Source organism: Somniosus microcephalus, chromosome 8, assembly GCF_052327205.1.
Source record: "Somniosus microcephalus isolate GS21.2 chromosome 8, FLI_Smic_1.0, whole genome shotgun sequence".
NCBI lineage: Eukaryota > Metazoa > Chordata > Chondrichthyes > Squaliformes > Somniosidae > Somniosus > Somniosus microcephalus.
In genome coordinates, this window is record NC_140994.1 from 104,185,785 (window position 1) to 104,208,368 (window position 22,584).

The 22,584-nt window shown below is 48.7% G+C and overlaps 1 protein-coding gene across 1 annotated transcript in view; it reads left to right on the forward strand.

Moving 5' to 3' along the window:
* The window catches only part of ccar1 (cell division cycle and apoptosis regulator 1), a gene marked incomplete at its 5' end in the record, with an annotated part of 309,380 nt that overhangs the window by 37,567 nt on the left and 249,229 nt on the right, over positions 1-22,584 (forward strand). Inside the window, 5 exons of the mRNA XM_085995051.1 lie at positions 384-550; positions 1,375-1,585; positions 2,549-2,632; positions 3,905-4,090; positions 13,711-13,902. Of these exons, the coding sequence (XP_085851177.1) occupies positions 384-550; positions 1,375-1,585; positions 2,549-2,632; positions 3,905-4,090; positions 13,711-13,902 (840 nt within the window). The remainder of the gene's footprint in view (positions 1-383; positions 551-1,374; positions 1,586-2,548; positions 2,633-3,904; positions 4,091-13,710; positions 13,903-22,584) is intronic.

The window sequence follows — 22,584 nt, forward strand, 5'->3', positions numbered from 1 at the left end:
AGGGGGAGAGGGAGTAGACTGGGTGGGATATTAAAGGGTGTAGGGAGTGTGGGATTAGACTGGGTGGGATATTAAAGGGTGTGGGGAGTGCGCGGGAGAGTGGGATTAGACTGGGTGGGATATTAAAGGATGGGGAGTGAGCAGGAGAGTGGAATTAGACTGGGTGGGATATTAAAGGGTATGGGGAGTGAGGGGGAGAGTGGGATTAGACTGGGTGGCTCATTTGGGGTAAACACCAGCACACACTCTGAGCCTGTATGGCCTGTTTCTACACCATAACTTTCTTTTATGTATGTTATATTTATTACAATTCTTTACACTTACAAATATTTATAACAGCCTCATTAGTATTGATGTGAATTGTATTTTGTCTTATTTTGCAGTTCTTGGTGGGAATGAAAGGGAAAGATGAAGCCATGGCCATTGGAGGACACTGGTCTCCCTCACTGGATGGACCTAACCCTGAGACCGACCCTTCGGTATTGATTCGGACTGCTATCCGCTGTTGTAAGGCCCTGACTAGCATTGACTTGAGTGGTTGCACCCAGTGGTAAGTAATAACCCAACTACAGGGCAGAGCCTTTCTGTAAACATTGAGATACTGTGTTTTTTGTTAAATATATATGATTTGAGTCTAAACATTTTGAGCCATTATTTTCTTGCTTAGCAGCCAGCCATGTTGCAGGTAAAATACACGGCGTCCTTCTGCTAGTTCTACACTGCTGGCGCCTGTGATGTGGCAGTGCATGCCTCATATAGCGTGAGATGTCATTATTTTATAACAGTGACATTGGAGAGATGCTTTAAGTACTTTAGAGTCATTGTTTTGAATATGTATTTAATAGAGCTGTTTAAAGACTAAATCTGTATTAATATTTTGTGTCAGTGTGTTGTGGTTGTATGTTATATGCCTTGAAGAGAAGTCGTGCGTGGAGAGGATGTCGTCACTGGGATGAATACTCAATTGATTAGAATCGTTTTCCATCTTTTTATATAAATAAATTCTAAGTGATGCCATGCAAGCTCTTCTGAATTGTACAGCCGGTGTCATTTAACTGCAAGGCATTAAAGCAATGCTTTCATATAGAATTAAAAACATGGTCCGAGATCCAAGTTTCTTTTTGCTCTCATTGCAGCCGTCTATTCAGATAAATTTGTTGCTGTCCAATCTTTAGTAAAATAATAGGGCTCCCGCTCTTCTAACCAAACAGTGGGAATCATTTATCCACCTGACTGGATGCCCCCGCTGCAGTTAAGTGACATTGAGCTGTGTATGTGACAGATTTCTCTAGCTTGATGTCCTGCGAGTCATTTAGGGTCTATGTGATGTCTGATAGAATTTTCCTTTCCAATACACTTCTTCCCTTGCAACAGGTACCGTTTTGCAGAGATCCGTTACCATCGCCCCGAGGAGCACCACAAGGGGCGAACGGTTCCAGCCCATGTGGAGACCGTGGTTATATTTCTGCCGGATGTTTGGCATTGCCTTCCCACCCGCTCAGAGTGGGAAGCTCTCTCCCGTGGATACAAGCAGCAGCTGGTTGAGAAGCTCCAGGCTGAACACAAGGAGGCTGATGGAGAACAGGCACTGAACGCTAATCCTTTTCCATTTCCGCTTCTCACAGGCACAGGGACACAACCACAAAAAAAGCACACCACATACACACAGTTCAAGTAACGTGCTCTTTTTATGAGCATTGCATACATTCAAAAAGACATAGATGCAAAGCTACAGTAACTGGTAATACAGCTCCCAGCTTGGAGTCACGGCAGGCTGCCTTTCATCAATTCTTAATCGCTCTCATCTGCTCTTGAAATTTCCTCAAAGTGAAACAAAATTCGTACAATTGAAACTTAATTTTTTTCCCCAAATGGTAATTGCTTTGTGTTGAGAATTGGCTCCTTCATACCCTAAAGAAAGAACCAAATTGCTGCTGGAAGCTTGTCACCAGTTGTTGAGTTGGGCAGGTGTTGGTAGCTGTTTACAGAAATTTCTACTACTTTCCAAGTTTTCCAAATCCCCTTTCTCCTGCTTTCTTTTAACTCTAGTATGTTACTCTTACCTACACAGTCATTGGGTATACACAAACCCTTTCAAAGTATTTGATTTGCAGGTCAGTTGGTTGAGCCACAGTTTCGTGCAGTGTGGGGTGTGTGGAGCAGACACTTTGATAGAGAACATGTTTGGGGGGCTTGTACCTATTGAGAGGGGATGAGAATGCACACTGTGTGGCCGCCAGGGACCAGCAGTGTCTGTGCAGCCCTCGAGACCTTTTGTTTGATGTCATTGATCACCCTTTTGTGTTCCACAGATCTGGCTTTGATTGGCTGATGAGTGGCATGTGATCAGTTAAAGAGCGCGTGTGTGTGTTTATGTAGCAGTGAACTGTTGTGTTCAGTAACATTAAGGAGGAGTCATTCTGAGGGGCGGTTGTGACCTTTGCTACTTGCACGGATCAGCAACTCTTGTTTCAAAAATGAGTGAAGACGTTCTCCAGACCTGTGCAAACGTTGCTGATTATTCCTCTTAACTTTTTTAATTGAACAGGAAGAGGAAGAGAAGGATGACGGGGAGAGTAAAGAAATCTCTACTCCTACGCACTGGTCGAAGCTCGATCCAAAGACAATGAAAGTAAGCAATTGCTTTTACTTACAATGAAGGCAAAACCTCTTCAAATCCTTCAAAAGTTAGCTGTCCAATGTCTTGGTGTGTAAATGTGGGCGCTCAGTGTGGCACTGAGCTGTACAAACCGACACGGTACCAGCTTCAGCCCAGAATGCAGCAGGGGGAGAGCACGACAGTTGGTCTCGGTGCCCCTTGGCTTGGGAGAGGAAGACGTGCCCAGTTTCCACTCGGTCCCTGCCAGTGGCGGGGCCTGAAAAGTCTCCTGTGTTTAGACATTAGTTGAGGACAGGATAGGGATCCACTGTCTTTACATGGTCAGCTCACCTGCTGACTCTGCTGTCCTGAGCCACAAAGGATGAGTGGCCCCCTGGGCCAAGTAAAACATGACTGCCAGCAACTGTCAACCTTTACCCAGTATAGTTCAGTGTCTTCAGCAGAGGAGGAGAGAACTTGCAAAATGACAGTCTCCCAAACTGAAAGCCCTGTGAAATTTCTCCTTGATCAATCTAACATTCCAATTTGCGTTATTTATTTAATTATTCATTACTGGATATTATTCCACAAATTACTTTGTTAACCTTTGTACTCTTCGTGAGAGATGTGAGTGCTGGGAGATGGAATGCTTTCTACTTGGGTTAGGCAGTGTCAGCAATGGCCATGCCCATATCTGGCAGAGTACACACGACTGCACCCGTCTTAATTAATACATTTCCTTCACGGCGCTAAGAGACTGGCAATTTTGTGTTGTGAAGAAACATACACGTACATACATGGATGCGGGCACACACGTACACCCACACAGACAGACATGTACGTCCAGACTCTGGGTTGTAGGTAGCCAATCAGACTTCAGCTTATAACCCCGCCTCCTCAGCTACTCCTTCCAGTGAGCAGCAAGGAGCTGCCCATTCGGTCTTGGATTGATCCAATCCAACAATGGATGTAATTGGCTTCTTCGCCTCTCCTTCACTCTCGTCTGCCCACGCCTGAAAAGTTGGCATCATAACTTTTCTCTTCTGAACTCTCAGCCTCCATTCCCTGGGCTATGCAGAATTGGCCTCCATTCCTGGGCTAGGGTAGAGAGAAAGAATGAAAATGAGCCAGCATACCCACTCCTCATCGCTATCCCGTGACCCCTGCTGGAAAGTGTGTGGGTGAGAAGAGGGCTGGGCGAGGGGTTGGAGCGCACCCATTGAACCCGAGCATGAATCACTTCCTTCAGGGAGGAGACGACTCCAGGCACTGTACGTTAATTGAAGAAAATTTCCTCTTTTGCAGGTAAATGATCTTCGAAAAGAATTGGAAAGTAGGAATCAAAGCTCAAAGGGTTTGAAATCCCAGCTGATAGCCCGGCTGACAAAACAGCTGAAAACTGAGGCAGAGAAAGAAGAGCAGAAAGAATCGGAGAAATCAGAAAGAGAGGATGACGAGGAGGAGGATAAAAAATCCGAAGATGATAAAGAGGTAGGATGAGCAAATCCTCGGTATTTAGCTTTATCCTGAGAGTGACACTGGTGCACTGGGAGTTGTGTGTTGTGGGATATTAAAGTGTGTGGGGAGTGAGCGGGAGAGTGGGATTAGACTGGGTGGGATATTAAAGGGTGTGGGGAGCGAGCGGGAGAGTGGGATTAGACTGGGTGGGATATTAAAGGGTGTGGGGAGTGAGCGGGAGAGTGGGATTAGACTGGGTGGGATATTAAAGGGTGTGGGGAGTGAGCGGGAGAGTGGGATTCGACTGGGTGGGATATTAAAGGGTGTGGGGAGTGAGCGGGAGAGTGGGATTAGACTGGGTGGGATATTAAAGGGTGTGGGGAGTGAGCGGGAGAGTGGGATTAGACTGGGTGGGATATTAAAGGGTGTGGGGAGTGAGCGGGAGAGTGGGATTAGACTGGGTGGGATATTAAAGGGTGTGGGGAGTGAGCGGGAGAGTGGGATTAGACTGGGTGGGATATTAAAGGGTGTGGGGAGTGAGCGGGAGAGTGGGATTAGACTGGGTGGGATATTAAAGGGTGTGGGGAGTGAGCGGGAGAGTGGGATTAGACTGGGTGGGATATTAAAGGGTGTGGGGAGTGAGCGGGAGAGTGGGATTAGACTGGGTGGGATATTAAAGGGTGTGGGGAGTGAGCGGGAGAGTGGGATTAGACTGGGTGGGATATTAAAGGGTGTGGGGAGTGAGCGGGAGAGTGGGATTAGACTGGGTGGGATATTAAAGGGTGTGGGGAGTGAGCGGGAGAGTGGGATTCGACTGGGTGGGATATTAAAGGGTGTGGGGAGTGAGCGGGAGAGTGGGATTCGACTAGGTGGGATATTAAAGGGTGTGGGGAGTGAGCGGGAGAGTGGGATTAGACTGGGTGGGATATTAAAGGGTGTGGGGAGTGAGCGGGAGAGTGGGATTAGACTGGGTGGGATATTAAAGGGTGTGGGGAGTGAGCGGGAGAGTGGGATATTAAAGGATATTACATAGAAGATGATAGGAGCAGGAGTAGGCCATTCGGCCCCTCGAGCCTGTTCCACCATTTAATGAGATCATGGCTGATCATCCAAACTCAGTACCCTGTCCCTGCTTTCTCCCCAAATCCCTTGATCCCTTTAGCCTTAAGAAATATATCTAACTCCTTCTTGAATATATTTAATGAATTGGCCTCAACTGCCTTTTGTGGTAGAGAATTCCACAGGTTCACCACTCTCTGGGTGAAGTAATTCCTTCTCATCTCTGTCCTAAATGACTTACCCCTTACCTTTAGACTGTGACCCCTGGTTCTGGACTCCCCCGCCATCGGCAACATCCTTCCTGCATCTAGTCCTGTTAGAATTTTATAAGTTTCAATGAGATGCCCTCTCATTCTTCTAAACTCCAGCCAGTTTAAGCCCAATTGACCCAATCTCTCCTCATACATCATTCCTGCCATCCCAGGTATCAGTCTGGTGAATCTTCGCTGCACTCCCTCCATGGCAAGGACATCCTTCCTCAGATAAGGCGGCCAAAACTGCACACAATACTCAAGGTGTGGTCTCACCAAGGCCCTGTACAACTGCAGCAAGACATCCTTGCTCCTGCACTCGAATCCTCTCGCTATGAAGGCCAACATACCATTTGCCGCCTTAACCACCTGCTGCACTTGCATGCTTACCTTCAGCGACTGGTGCACAAGAACAACCAGGGTCTCGTTGCACTTCCCCTTCTCTCAATCTATTGCCGTTCAGATAATAATCTGCCTTCCTGTTTTTGCCAGCAAAGTGGATAACCTCGCATTTATCCACATTATACTGCATCTGCCATGCATCTGCCCAATCACCCAACCTGTCCAAATCATGCTGAAGTTTCTCGGCATCCTCCTCACAGCACACACGCCTACCCAGCTTTGTGTCGTCTGCAAACTTGGAGATATTACCTCTAGTTCCCTCGTCTAGATCATTAATATATATATTGTGAATAGCTGGGGTCCTAGCACCGATCCCTGCGGTTCCCCGTTAGTCACTGCCTGCTGCTCGGTAAAAGACCCGTTTATTCCAACTCTTTGCTTCCTGTCTGCCAACCAGTTCTCTATCCAAGTCAGTACCTTACCCCCAATCTCATGTGCTTTAACTTTGCATGCTAATCTCTTATGAGGGACCTTATCGAAAGCCCTCTGAAAGTCCAAATACACCACATCCACATTGGGAGTGAGCGGAGTGGTGGGATTAGAATGGGTGGGGTATTAAAGGATATGTGGAGTGAGCAGGAGAGTGGGATTAGACTGGGTGGAATATTAACAATATTTCACTATATATATTAATGATCTAGACAAGGGAACTAGATGTAATATCTCCAAATTTGCAGACGACACAAAGCTGGGTGGGAGTGTGTGCTGTGAGGAGGATGCCGAGAAACTCCAGGATGATTTGGATAGGTTGGGTAATTGGGCAAAAACATGGCAGATGCAATATAACGTGGATAAATGTGAGGTTATCCACTTTGGTGGCAAAAACAGGAAGGCAGATTATTATCTGAATGGCAATAGATTGGGAGAAGGGGAAGTGCAACGAGACCTGGGTGTCCTTGTGCACCAGTTGCTGAAGGTAAGCATGCAGGTGCAGCAGGCGGTTAAGAAGGCAAATGGTATGTTGGTCTTCGTAGCGAGAGGGTTTGAGTACAGGAACAAGGATGTCTTGCTGCAGTTGTACAGGGCATTGGTGAGACCACATCTTGAGTATTGTGTGCAGTTTTGGTCGCCTTATCTGAGGAAGGATGTTCTTGCCATGGAAGGAGTTCAGCGAAGATTCACCAGACTGATACCTGGGATGGCAGGAATGACGTATGAGGAGAGGTTGGGACGATTGGGCTTGTACTCGCTGGAGTTTAGAAGAATGAGAGGAGATCTTATTGAAACTTATAAAATTCTGACAGGACTGGACAGACTAGATGCAGGAAGGATGTTCCCGATGGTCGGGGGAGTCCAGAACCAGGGGTCACAGTCTAAGGATGAGGAGTAGGCCATTTAGGACAGAATTGAGGGGGAATTTCTTCACCCAGAGAGTGGTGAACCTGTGGAATTCTCTACCACAAAAGGCAGTAGAGGCCAATTCATTGAATATATTCAAGAAGGAGTTGGATATATTTCTTAAGGCTAAAGGGATCAAGGGGTATGGGGAGAAAGCAGGGACAGGGTACTGAATTTGGATGATCAGCCATGATCGCATTGAATGGCGGAGCAGGCTCGAGGGGCCGAATGGCCTACTCCTGCTCCTAGTTTCTATGTTAAATGGTACGGGGAGTGAGCGGGAGAGTTAGATTTTACTGGGGGGATATTAATAAATAAAAGTAATTACAAAGGTATGAAGGCAGACTTGGTTAAAGTGGACTGGGAAAATATGTTACAGGGTAAGATTGTAGAAAAGCAGTGGCAGACATTTAAGGAGATATTCCATAACTCTCAGCAAAGATATATTCCAGTGAGAAGGAGAGACTCTAAGAGAAGGATGAACTATCCGTGGCTAATTAAGGAAGTAAAGGATGGTATCAAATTGAAAACAAAAGCATACAATGTTGCAAAGAATAATGAAAGGCCAGAGGATTGGGAAATTTTTAAAAACCAGCAAAGGACGACTAAAAAAATGATAGAGAGAAGATAGCTTTTGAGAGTAAGTTAGCAAGAAATATAAAAACAGACAGTAAGAGCTTCTACAGCTATATAAAAAGGAAGAGAGTAGCTAAAGTAAACGTTGGTCCCCTAGTGGATGAGTCTGGGGAATTAATAATGGGAAACAGGAAAATGGTGGAGACTTTCAACAAATGTTTTGTATCGGTCTTCACGGTAGGAGGCACTAAAAGCATCCCAATAATGGATAATCAAGGGGCTATTGGGGTGGGGGGGAACTTAAAACAATCACTATCACTAGAGAGAAAGTACTAGGCAAACGGGACTAAAGGTGGACAAGTCCCCTGGACCCGCTAGCCTGCATCCTAGAGTCTTAAAAGAGGTGGCTGCAGAGATAGTGGATGCATTGGTTGTAATCCACCAAAATTCCCTGGATTATGGAGAGGTCCCAGCGAACTGGAAAACCGCAAATGTAATGCCCCTATTTAAGAAAGGAGGGAGACAGAAAGCAGGCAACTATCAACCAGTTAGCCTAACATCTGTCATTGGGAAAATGCTGGAGTCCATCATTAAGGAAGTGGTAGCAGGACATTTAGAAAATCATAATATAGTTAAACAGAGTCAGCATGGTTTTATGAAAGGGAAATCATGTTTGAAAAATTTGCTGGAGTTCTTTGAGGATGTAACGAGCAGGGTGGATAAAGGGGAACCAGTAGATGTCATGTATTTGGAACAAAGATTAACCAAAAACAGATACATTTGAACACTGTGTGAGGGTGGGTGCAGTTTCCATATTCCACTGTAATCTCACACTTGGTGACAACAACTTTACTTATATGGTGTGATGCTCCTGCACAAGGATCTGTTTCTAATCTATATGCTGCCCCTCAGTGACATCATCAGAAAACACAACGTCAAGTTCCACTTGTATGCAAACGGCACCCAGCTCCACCTTGCCACCACCTCTCTCGACCCCTCCACGGTCTCTAATTTGTGTCACTGTTTCTCCCACATCCAGTACTGGATGAGCAGAAACTTCCTCCAACTAAATATGAATTGGCTGCGAAAATAGAGGTAAACGAATATGATTTGGTTGGGATTATGGAAACGTGGCTCAAGGATGGCCAAGACTGGGAACTCAACATCCAGGGGTATTCGATATTCAGGAAAGATAGGCAAAAAGGAAAGGGAGGTGGGGTAGCATTACTGGTTAAAGAAGGGATTAACACAATTGTAATGAAGGATATTAGCTCTGATGATGTGGAATCTGTATGGGTAGAATTGAGAAATACTAAGGGGAAAAAAACGTTAGTGAGAGTGGTATATAGACCTCCAAACAGTAAGGCGGAGGTTGGGGATGGCATTAAAAGGGAAATTAAAGAAGCATGCAATAAGGGCACAGCAGTCATCATGGGTGACTTTAATCTACATATAGATTGGGCTAACCAAATTGGTAACAATACTGTGGAGGAGGAATTCCTGGAGTGTTTCCGGGATGGTTTCCTGGACCAATATGTCGAGGAACCAACCAGAGATCAGGCCATCTTAGACTGGGTATTATGTAACGAGAAAGGATTAATTAGCAATCTTGTTGTACGAGGCCCCTTGGGTCGGAGCGATCATAATATGATCGAATTCTTCATTAAGATGGAGAATGAAGTAGTTGACTCAGAAACAAGGGTCCTCAATTTAAATAAAGGAAACTACGATGGTCTGAGGAGCGAGTTGGGTAGGATTGATTGGGGAATGGCACTTAGAGGGTTGACGGTGGATAGGCAATGGCAAACATTCAAATACCGAATGGATGAACTACAGAAGTTGTTCATCCCAGTTTGGCATAAAAATAAAACAAAAAAGGTGACTCAACCGTGGGTAACAAGGGAAATTAGGGATAGCATAAGATCCAAGGAGAGGACATACAAATTGGCCAGCAAAAGCAATAATCCTGAGGATTGGGAGCAGTTCAGGATTCAATAAAGGAGGACAAAGGGATTAATTAAGAAAGGGAAAATAGAATATGAGAGTAAGCTTGCAGGGAACATAAAAACTGACTCAAAGCTTTTATAGATATGTGAAGAGAAAAAGATTGGTGAAGTCAAGCGTAGGTCCCTTGCAGTCAGAATCGGGGGAATTTATAATGGGGAACAAAGAAATGGCAGACCAACTAAATACATATTTTGGTTCTGTCTTCACAAAGGAGGACACAAATAACCTCCCAGAAATACCGGGGAACATTGGGTCTGATGAAAGGCTGGAACTGAAAGAAATCAGTATTTGTAGGGAAATGGTGTTAGGAAAATTGATGGGACTGAAGGCCGATAAATCCCCAGGGCCTGATAATCTACATCCCAGGGTACTTAAGGAAGTGGCCCTAGAAATAGTAGATGCATTGCTGGTCATCTTCCAGAACTCGATAGACTCTGGAACAGTACCCATGGATTGGAGGGTAGCTAATGTTACCCCACTATTCAAAAAAGGTGGCAGAGAAAAAGCGGGGAATTATAGACCGCTTGACATCGGTAGTGGGGAAAATGCTAGAGTCCATTATAAAAGATGTAATAGCAGAGCACTTGGGAAGCAGTGACAGGATCGGACAAAGTCAACATGGATTTACAAAAGGTAAATCATGCTTGACTAATCTACTGGAATTTTTTGAGGATGTAACTGGTAAAATAGAAAAGGGAGAACCAGTGGATGTGGTGTATTTGGACTTTCAGAAGGCTTTCGATAAGGTCCCGCATAAGAGATTAGCGTGCAAAATTAAGGCACATGGGATTGGGGGCAAGGTATTGACTTGGATAGAGAACTGGTTGGCGGACAGAAAGCAAAGAGTTGGAATAAACGGGTCGTTTTCCGAGTGGCAGGCAGTGACTAGTGGGGTACCGCAAGGATCGGTCCTAGGACCCCAGCTGTTCACAATATATATTAATGATCTGGATGAGGGAATTGGATGTAATATCTCCAAATTTGCAGACGACACAAAGCTGGGTGGGAGGGTATGCTGCGAAGAGGATGTCATGAAACTCCAGTACGATTTGGACAGGTTAGGTGATTGGGCAGAAACATGGCAAATGCACTGTAATGTAGATAAATGTGAGGTTATCCACTTTGGTGGCAAAAACAGGAAGGCACATTATTATTTGAATGGCAATAGATTGGGAGAAGGGGAAGTGCAAAGAGACCTGGGTGTTCTTGTGCACCAGTCGCTGAAGGTAAGCATGCAGGTGCAGCAGGCGGTTAAGAAGGCAAATGGTATGTTGGCCTTTGTAGCAAGAGTGTTCAAGTGCAGGAACAAGGATGTCTTGCTGCAATTTTACAGGGCCTTGGTGAGACCGTACCTTGAGTATTGTGTGCAGTTTTGGTCGCCTTATCTGAGGAAGGACGTTCTTGCCATGGAAGGAGTGCAGCGAAGATTCACCAGGCTGATACCTGGGATGGCAGGAATGACGTATGAGGAGAGATTGTGTCGATTGGGCTTATACTCACTGGAGTTTAGAAGATTGAGAGGGGATCTCATCGAAACGTATAAAATTCTGTCAGGCCTGGACAGACTAGATGCTGGAAGGATGTTCCCGATGGTCGGGGAGTCCAGTACCAGGGGTCATAGTCTAAGGATAAGGGGTAGGACATTTAGGACTGAAATGAGGAGGAATTTCTTCACCCAGAGAGTGGTGAACCTGTGGAACTCTCTGCCACAGAGGGCGGTGGCGGCCAGTTCATTAAATATATTCAAGAACGAGTTGGATATATTTCTTGAGGCTAAAGGGATCAAGGGATATGGGGAGAAGGCAGGGACAGGGTACTGAATTTGAATGATCAGCCATGATCTCATTGAATGGCGGAGCAGGCTCGAAGGGCCGAATGGCCTACTCCTGCTCCTATCTTCTATGTTTCTATGTTTCTCTTTCCAGAAGGCATTCGATAAGGTGCCACATAAAAGGTTACTGCACAAGATAAGAGCTCACAGGGTTGGGGGTAGTATATTAACATGGATACAGGATTGCCTAACAGAAAACAGAGAGTCGGGATAAATGGGTCATTTTCCAGTTGGCAAATGGTAACTAGTGGGGTGCCACAGATTTCAGTGCTGGGGCCTGAACTATTTACAATCTATATTAATGACTTGGATGAAGGGACCGACTGTAATGTAGCCAAATTTGCTGGTGATACAAAGATAGTTGGAAAAGCAAGTTGTGAAGAGGACACAAAGAATCTGCAAAAGGATATAGACAGGCTAAGTGAGTGGGCAAACATTTGGCAGATGGAGTTTAATGTGGGGAAAAAGTGAGGTTATCCACTTTGGTAGGAAAAATAAAAATGCAAATTACTATTTAAATGGAGAGAAATTACAAAATGCTGAGGCACAGAGGGATCTGGGTGTCTTTGTACATGAATCACAAAAAGTTAGCATGCAGGTACAGCAAGTAATTAGGAAGGCAAATGGAATGTTGGCCTTTATTGCAAAGGGAATGGAGTATAAAAGTAGGGAAGTCCTGTTACAACTATACAGAGCGTTGGTGAGACCACATCTGGAGTACTGCGTACAGTTTTGGTCTCCTTATTTAAGGAGGGATATACTTGCATTGGAGGCAGTTCAGAGAAGGTTCAAGAGGTTGATTCCGGAGACGATGGGGTTGTCTTATGAAGAAAGGTTGAGCAGTTTGGGCCTATACTCATCGGAGTTTAGAAGAATGAGAGGGAATCTTATTGAAACATATAAGATTCTTAAGGGGCTTGACAGGGTAGATGCAGAGAGGATGTTTCCCCTCGTGGGGGAATCTAGAACTAGGGGCATAATTTCAGAATAAGGGGGCACCCTTTTAAATTGGAAATGAGGAGGAATTTCTTCTCTGAGGGTCGTGAATCTTTGGAATTCTCTACCAAAGTCAAGGGTTATGGGGAGCAGGCAGGGAACATAAGAACATAACATAAGAAATAGGAGCAGGAATAGGCCACTTGGCCCCTCGAGCATGCTCCGCCATTCAATAAGATCATGGTGGATCTGATCTTGGGCTCAAAGCCACTTCCCAGCCCGCTCCCCATTACTCGTCATTCCCTTATCTTGCAAAAATTTGCCTATCTCCACTTTAAATGTATTTAATGACCCAGCCTCCACAGCTCTCTGGGGCGGAGAATTCCACAGATTTACTACCCTCTGAGAGAAGAAGTTCCTCCTCATCTCAGTTCTAAAAGGGCGACCCTTTATTCTGAGACTGTGCCCCTGAGTTCTAGATTATCCATGAGGGGAAACATCCTCTCTGCATCTACCCTGTCGAGCCACCTCAGTATCTTACATGTTTCAATAAGATCTCCTCTCATTCTTCTAAATTCCAATGAGTATAGGCCCAGCCTGCTCAACCTTTCTTCATAAGGCAAACCCCACATCTCTGGAATTAACCTAGTGAATCGTCTCTGAACTGCCTCCAATGCAAGTATATCCTTCCTTAAATAAGGAGACGAAAACTGTACGCAGTACTCCAAGTGTGGTCTCACCAATACCCTGTACAGTTGTAGCAGGACTTCCCTACTTTTATAATCCATGATCTTATTGAATGGCGGAGCAGGCTCGAGGGGCCAAATGACCTACTCCTGCTCCTACGTCTTATTGTTCTTATATAAAGGGTGTGGGGAGTGAGCGGGAGAGTGAGATTAGACTGGGGGGATATTAAAGGGTGTGGGGAGTGAGTGGGATTAGACTGGGTTGGATATTAAAGGATGTGGGGAGTGAGCAGGAGAGTGGGATTAGACTGAGTGGGATATTAAAGGGTGTGGGGAGTGAGCAGTAGAGTGGGATTAGACTGGGTGTGATATTAAAGGGTATGGGGAGTGAGCGCGAGGGTGGGATTAGGTTAGGTCACGAAAATACTGGCACAGGCTTGATGGGCTGAATGGCTTGTTCCTGTGCAGGAACATTGTGATGTTTTTAAACTGAACATTGAGGATTATTCTATATTTTTGAAGCAGCTGGCGATATTTTTGAAATCTAACTTTCTCCTGTCCTTTCAGGAGGAGGAGAGAAAACGCCAGGAAGAAGTGGAGCGTCAGCGACGTGAAAGGCGCTACGTACTACCCGATGAGGCTTCTATCATCGTTCATCCTAACTGGACTGCCAAAGGTGGAAAGTTTGACTGTAGCGTCATGTCTCTTAGTGTGCTCCTAGACTATCGACTGGAAGATAATAAAGAGCATTCTTTTGAAGTAAGTGTTTTCTAAAAAAAATTAAGTAGTCTTCTCAGTTACCCCACTCTCCTGAGGGCTCTGAGCTGTTGGAGTGGAGCATAAACGCCGGCATGGACTGGTTGGGCCGAATGGCCTGTTTCTGTGCCGTATATCCGCTGTAATCTTGTGTAATCTCCTTTCCTGAAGTTTCTGACCCATTTTGGGATTCCTCTCGTGTCCTCTCCGCCCACACCCAGGGGGCGAAGCAGACATTGCTATTGGGGGAGTGTGAAATATTAGATGAAATAAACATAGTGAGAGAGGACGTATTAAGGGGTTTGGCAGCTTTAAAAGTGGATAAATCCCCAGGCCCAGATGAAATGTATCCCAGGCTGTTAAACGAAGCAAAAGAGGAAATAGCAGAGGCCCTGACAATTTTTCAATCCTCTCTGGCTTCAGGTGTGGTGCCGGAGGACTGCTAATGTGGTACCCTTGTTTAAAAAGGGAGAAAAGGATAGACCGAGTAATTACAGGCCAGTCAGCCTAACCTCGGTGGTGGGAAAATTATTGGAAAGAATTCTGAAGGACAGGATAAATCTTCATTTTAGAAAGACACTGATTAATCAAGGATAGTCAGCACGGATTTGTTAAGGAAAGGTTGAGTCTGACAAACTTGATTGAATTTTTTGAGGAGGTAACACGAGGGTAGATGAGGGTAGTGCATTTGATGTAGTGTATATGGACTTTAGCAAGGCTTTTGATAAGGTTCCACACGGCAGACTGATCACGAAGTTAAAAGCCCATGGGATCCAGGGCAAAGTGTCGAGTTGGATTCAAAACTGGCTCGGAGACAGGAAGCAGAGGGTAATGGTTGATGGGTGTTTTTGTGACTGGAAGGCTGTTTCCAGTGGGGTTCTGCAGGGCTCAGTACTAGGTCCCTTGCTTTTTGTGGTATATATCAATGATCTAGACTTGAATATAGGGGGTATGATTAAGAAGTTTGCAGATGATACTAAAATTGGCTGTGTGGTTGATACTGAAGAAGGAAGCTGTAGACTGCAGGAAGATATCAATAAATTGCTCAGGTGGGCAGAACAGTGGCAAATGGAATTCAATCCAGAGAAGAGTGAGGTAATGCATTTGGGGAGGGCTAACAAGGAAAGTGAATACACATTAAATGGCAGGACACCGAGTAGTGTAGAGGAACAAAGGGACCTTGGAGTGCATGTCCACAGAAGGTAGCAGGCCAGGTAGATAAGGTGGTTAAGAAGGCATACAGAATGCTTGCCTTTATTAGCCGTGGCATAGAATACAAGAACAGGGGGGTTTGCTTCAACTGTATAAAATACCACTTAGTCCTCAGCTATTATGAGGGGCATAGATAAAGTGGAAAGAAAGGACCTATTTCCCTTGGCAGAGGGGTCAAAAACCAGGGGGCACAGATTTAAAGTAATTGGTGCAAGGTTTAGAGGGGATTTGAGGGGAAATTTCTTCACCGAGAGGGTTGTGTGGGTCTGGAACTCACTGCCTGAAAGGGTGGTAGAGGCAGAAACCCTAACCACATTTAAAAAGTACTTGGATGTGCACTTGGGATGCTCTAACCTGCAGGGCTACGGACCAAGAGCTGGGAAGTGGGATTAGGCTGGATAGAAACATAGAAGATAGGAGTAGGCCATTCGGCCCCTCGAGCCTGCTCCGCCATTCAATGGGATCATGGCTGATCATCCAATTTCAGTACCCTATCCCTGCCTTCTCCCCATATCCCTTGATCCCTTTAGCCTTAAGAAATATATCCAACTCCTTCTTGAATATATTTAATGAATTGGCCTCCACTGCTTTCTGTGGTAGAGAATTCTACAGGTTCACCACTCTCTGGGTGAAGAAATTCCTCCTCATCTCTGTCCTAAATGGCTTACTCCTTATCCTTAGACTGTGACCCCTGGTTCTGGACTCCCCGGCCATCGGGAACATCCTTCCTGCATCCAGTCTGTCCAGCCCTGTTAGGATTTTATAAGTTTCAATGAGATCCCCTCTCATTCTTCTAAACTCCAGCGAGTATAAGCCCAATCGACCCAATCTCTCCTCATACGTCATTCCTGCCATCCCAGGTATCAGTCTGGTGAATCTTCGCTGCACTCCCTCCATGGCAAGAACATCCTTCCTCAGATAAGGCGACCAAAACTGCACACAGTACTCAAGGTGTGGTCTCACCAAGGCCCTGTACAACTGCAGCAAGACATCCTTGTTCTTGCACTCAAACCCTCTCGCTATGAAGGCCAACATACAATTTGCCTTCTGTGGTAAACCACTTTTACCGTTCACTATCGTTACACTATAGTTATCACTGTTAGATCGTTTCCCTATAGTTATCACTGTTCACATTGTTGTATCACTGTACGAGGTCGCCTCTTGTCACGCTGCTATACCTGGGCTGACCACTGCCGACTCCGCCCATGGCTCCACCTACCTGCCCAGGTATAAAGGTGGTCGACTGGCTGGTATTCCTCCTTCTTGGATCCGATCACCCACGAGGGTGGGCTCTGTTATTTAGTCAATAAAAACCTATAGTTACTTTCTTAACTCGTCGCTTTTCATTGGACGAATTGATAGGTATATCAATTTTATTGACTAAATTTTAAAATGTCGTCACTTGAGCAGCCAAACAACCAGTCAATGGAGCAGCCAAACGACCAGCCAGACGCCCAGCTACAACAGCCACAGCAGCCGGCTTGGCTGCGAGCCCTCAAACCACCGTACCTGGATCTAAACCCACAAGCAACAAACGCAGCCCTCGACTTCAAACACTGGCTGTGCTGCTTCGAATCCTACCTGGAAGAATCCGGCGTCCCTCAGAGATCCAAACTGAGAGTTCTGACCGCCCAAGCGAGCCCTAAAGTATACGCACTCATCCAGGACATTACTACTTACGAGGCCGCTATCAACCTACTGAAACAGCAGTACCGGAGCCCGGTAAATTCCATGTATGCCAGACACCTCCTAAGATCCCGCCCGCAACAGCCAGGAGAGTCTGTAGCTGAATTTTTACGGGCGCTACGAACACTCGGCAGGGACTGTGACTTTAAAGCAGTATCGGCTGCAGAAAACACTGAAGATAACATCCGTGATGCCTTCGTGAAAGGCCTTCGGTCCGACTACTCACGGCAGAGACTGCTGGAATCAAAGGACCTCGACCTGAACACAGCTGCAGCCTTGGCCTACTCCCTAGAAGTGACCCAGCGGGACCTCGAGGTGTATTCCAGGTACAGTTCGCGACTCTGGGACTCGGGCCCGACCCCGACCGCAATACCCCTCGTAGCGCCGCCCCCGGGACCTACCTCAGCGTCGGCGTCCCGGACCCGATTGGGACCGCCACCCCCGGTACCGGCTGCGACTTCGGACCCCCGCGACCGGGCCGCCGGCTGCTTCTTCTGTGGGCAGGCGAAACACCCGAGGTCGCGCTGCCCAGCCAAAAACGCGACGTGCTCCAGCTGCCTGAAGAAAGGCCACTTCGCGAAGGCCTGCAGAGGGAGAGCAGCAGAGGCCAGCAGTGCCTCATGCGAACTGTGGGGGCGGCCATCTTCTATCAAGGCCACAGATGAGCAATGGGGGCGGCCATCTTTGATCCAGGCAACCGACGCCAGCAGTGCCTCATGTGGGTTGTGGGGGCAGCCATCTTCTCCACCATTTTGCCCCACCTCGTGGGCGCCTCCCTTTTACCCACCACGCTCGACCGCCACCTTACCTCCAGACCTGACGACCGCTTCACCTACAGACTACAGCGACCCGCTCAGCCACACACTAGCCTCCGTCACACTAGACCAAGCTCGCCCACATCAGCTGTCCAAGTCAATGATGGACATCAAAGTAGACGGCCACGCCACGACCTGCCTGTTCGACAGTGGAAGCACGGAGAGCTTCATACATCCAGACACGGTGAGCCACTACTCCCTCACTGTCCAGCCAACGCGCAACCGGATCTCGATGGCATCTAGGTCCCACGCCACAGACATCAGCGGCTACTGTGTTGTGACCCTGTCGGTTAAGGGCACGGAGTATAAAAACTTTAAACTCCTCGTCCTGCCCCAGCTATGCGCTGCCGTCCTACTAGGGCTGGATTTTCAATCCCACCTCCAAAGCGTCACTCTAGCATACGGTGGACCCCTCCCCCCGCTCACAGTCGACAACCAGCAGCCTTTAAATCGCCCACCGCGTAACACCTGCGGCCTATCCACCCTCAAGGTCCCGCCACCTTCCCTGTTCGCTAACCTCACCCCCGACTGCAAACCCGTCGCTACCAAGAGCAGGCGGTACAGCTCCGGGGACAGAGCTTTCATTAGCTCTGAGGTGCAGCGTCTCCTGAAGGAGGGCATCGTCGAGGGGAGCAGCAGCCCCTGGCGTGCCCAGGTTGTAGTCGTTAAGACCGGCAATAAAAACCGCCTGGTCATCGACTACAGCCAAACCATAAACCGGTACACCCAGCTGGACGCATACCCCCTTCCCCGCATATCTGATATGGTCAATCAGATTGCTCAATACCGGGTATTCTCTACCATCGACCTTAAGTCGGCCTACCACCAACTCCCTATCCGCCCCGAGGACCGCCAGTATACCGCCTTCGAGGCGAATGGCCGCCTCTACCACTTCCTTAGGGTCCCCTTCGGCGTCACCAACGGGGTTTCGGTCTTCCAAAGGGAGATGGACCGGATGGTTGACCAGAACGGGCTGCAAGCCACGTTCCCCTATCTAGATAACGTCACCATCTGCGGCCGCGACCGGCAAGACCATGACGCTAATCTGGAAAGATTCCTCCGTACGGCCCAACGGCTGAACCTCACCTACAATAAGGAGAAATGTGTGTTTAACACCTTGCCATCCTCGGCTGCGTAGTAGAGAACGGAATCATCGGCCCCGATCCCGAAAGAATGCGTCCCCTCATGGAGCTACCCCTTCCCCACTGTCCAAAGGCGCTGAAGAGAACCCTAGGGCTCTTCGCCTACTATGCCCAATGGGTGCCGAATTATGCAGACAAAGCCAGACCCCTCATGAAGTCCACCTCCTTCCCCCTTACGGAAGAAGCTCGCGCGGCCTTCTCCCTCATCAGGGGAGACATTGCTAAGGCCACTATGCACGCAGTGGATGAGTCCATCCCCTTCCAAATGGAGAGCGATGCATCCGACTTCGCCCTAGCCGCTACCCTCAACCAGGAGGGGAGACCGGTGGCCTTCTTCTCAAGGACCCTACAGGGCCCTGAGATCCGACACTCTTCGGTCGAGAAGGAGGCCCAGGCGATTGTGGAGGCGGTACGCCGCTGGAGGCATTACCTCGCAGGCAAGCGATTTACCCTCCTCACCGACCAGCGTTCGGTCACTTTTATGTTTAATAACAAGCTGAGGGGTAAAATCAAGAACGACAAGATCTTGAGGTGGAGAATCGAGCTATCCACCTACGATTATGATATCTTGTACCGGCCTGGTAAGCTGAACGAACCCCCTGACGCTCTATCGCGAATTACATGCGCCAGCGCGCAAATTGATAGACTTCAGACCCTCCACAACGACCTCTGCCACCCTGGGGTCACCAGGCTTTACCACTTCATTAAGGCCCGCAACCTGACCTACTCCATCGAGGAGGTCAGGACCATGACCAGGAACTGCCAGACCTGTGCCGAGTGCAAACAGCACTTCTTTAGGCCGGACAGAGCAAGCCTGATCAAGGCCACCCGCCCCTTCGAGCGCTTGAGCATCGATTTTAAGGGGCCCCTCCCGTCCTCTGACCGTAATGTGTACTTCCTCAACATTGTTGATGAGTACTCCCGTTTCCCCTTTGCCTTCCCCTGCCCAGACATGACCAGCACCACGGTCGTTAAATGCCTGAACGACCTCTTTGCCTTGTTCGGGTTCCCAAACTATATACATAGTGACCGGGGCGCCTCCTTCATGAGCGAGGAACTCCGTCAGTTCCTACTAGCGAGAGGCATCGCCACTAGCAGGACCACCAGCTACAACCCCCGAGGGAACGGCCAGGTGGAAAGAGAGAACGCGACGGTATGGAAGGCCGTCCTCTTAGCCTTAAAGTCTAAGGGCCTCCCAACCTCTCGCTGGCAGGAGGTCCTCCCGGCGGCGCTGCATTCCACCCGGTCACTACTTTGCACTGCCATTAACGCCACCCCCCATGAACGAATGTTTGTTTTCCCCAGGAAGTCGACTACGGGAACCACGCTACCAACCTGGCTGACCTCTCCGGGGCCTGTCTTGCTGCGAAAGCACGTGAGGGCCCATAAAACGGACCCCCTGGTCGAGAGGGTGAACCTCCTGCACGCCAACCCCCAGTACGCCTACGTGGCATACCCAGACGGGCGGGAGGACACAGTCTCCTTACGAGACCTCGCACCCTCGGGCACTCCGGAGACACCACCGCTCCCCCCCCCCCCCACCACCCCCCCCAATTCCAGCCCAGGTAGACGGTACGCCGGAACCCCAAGAGCCTTCGCCTACCTCGCAGACGCCAGCATTAACACCGGAGAACGCAACACCGCCGCTGCGACGATCAGACAGGCTTACGAGGCCTCCGGACAGACTGACATACCAGAACTGGTAGTACACTTCACCCCGCCGGACTCAAATCTAAACAAGGGGTGAATGTGGTAAACCACTTTTACCGTTCACTATCGTTACACTATAGTTATCACTGTTAGATCGTTTCCCTATAGTTATCACTGTTCACATTGTTGTATCACTGTACGAGGTCGCCTCTTGTCACGCTGCTATACCTGGGCTGACCACTGCCGACTCCGCCCATGGCTCCACCTTCCTGCCCAGGTATAAAGGTGGTCGACTGGCTGGTATTCCTCCTTCTTGGATCCGATCACCCACGAGGGTGGGCTCTGTTATTTAGTCAATAAAAACCTATAGTTACTTTCTTAACTCGTCGCTTTTCATTGGACGAATTGATAGGTATATCACCTTCTTAACCGCCTGCTGCACCTGCATGCTTACCTTCAGCGACTGGTGCACAAGGACACTCAGGTCTCATTGTACTTCCCCTTCTCCCAATCTACTGCCGTTCAAATAATCTGCCTTCCTGTTTTTGCCAGCAAAGTGGATAACCTCGCATTTATCCACATTATACTGTATCTGCCATGTTTCTGCCCAATCACCCAACCTGTCCAAATCATACTGGAGTTTCCCGGCATCCTCCTCACAGCATACACGCCCACCCAGCTTTGTGTCGTCTGCAAACTTGGAGATATTACATCTAGTTCCCTCGTCTAGATCATCTATATATATAAAGCGGCTCTTCTGTCTGTCCCGATGTCTGTCTGTCTCCGTTCTCTATACGTTTGAAAGTTACAGAGCGTACCGACGCGCGCGTCGCCTCAAAAGAAAGCTTGCGATTCCGGACCAGTCATAGGCGTATTTACGTTTCGGCCGGACAAAAATCCCGCCCGCGGTATCCCAAAAACGTTCAGCGTTCCGCTCATTAGCATCTCATTAGCGACCGTGTGACGTCGAGGTCCACCAATCGGACGGTGGGTTCCTTCCTACAGTTGCGTGTCGAGTGACTCGACGATTGACCAATCCTACGCTTCGGTGACCTGACCGGTCGACCAATCGGTGCGTGTGTGGGCGGGCCTTATCCTTCTGAACCGAGGTGAGTGACCACCATCTTGATTTTTCACAATTTTTTCCCCCACACTTTCTGTGTGTTAGGGAACTAACGTAAATATTTTAATGATGTGTTAGGGAATTAAATAACAATTTAATAGGGGGGGGGGTGGAGAGAGCCTCAGGAAATCGCAGGGGGGGGGGAGAGCCTCGGGAAATCGCGGGGGGGGGGGGGGGGGGGAGAGCCTCGGGAAATCGCGGGGCGGAGAGCCTCGGGAAATCACGGGGGGGGGTGCGGGGAGAGCCTCGGGAAATCGCGCGGGGGGGGGGGGCGAGCCTCGGGAAATCGCGGGGGGCTCGCGCCACCCGCACTGACCGCGCATGCGCCGCCCGCCCACAGCGGCCGTCCATCAGCCGCGCGATACGCGGGGGACCTCAGCTCCGGTCCGTCCTGGCCCGGCCGCTATCGCAACGGCACCGGACCTCAGGCGCTAGGCAGGGGGAGGGGCCGGAGAGAGGGACAGAGGGGAGCGGGGGAGTAGGGGAGGGGGTGGGCGAGGGGAGGGTAGGTGTGGGGGTGGGTGTGGGGGAGGGAGACAGGGGAGGGGAGGGACGGAGGGGAGGGGAGGGACGGAGGGGAGGGGAGGGACGGAGAGGAGGGGAGGGACGGAGAGGAGGGGAGGGAGAGGAGGGGAGGGACGGAGAGGAGGGGAGGGAGAGGAGGGGAGGGAGGGGAGGGAGAGGAGGGGAGGGAGGGGAGGGGAGGGAGGGATAGGACAGGGAGAGGACATGACCGAGAGAGGGGGGACACACAGGGGCAGGGAGACCAAGCGCCCCAAAATTGCCCTCGCAACGCGGGGCTCCCCAGCTAGTTTATATATATTGTGAATAGCTGGGGTCCTAGGACCGATCCCTGCGCTACCCCACTCATCACTGCCTGCCACTCGGAAAAAGACCCGTTTATTCCAACTCTTTGCTTCCTGTCTGCCAACCAGTTCTTTATCCAGGTCAGTACCTTGCCCCCAATCCGATGTGCCTTAACTTTGCACACTAATCTCTTATGCGGGACCTTATCGAAAGCCTTCTGAAAGTCCAAATACACCACATCCACTGGTTC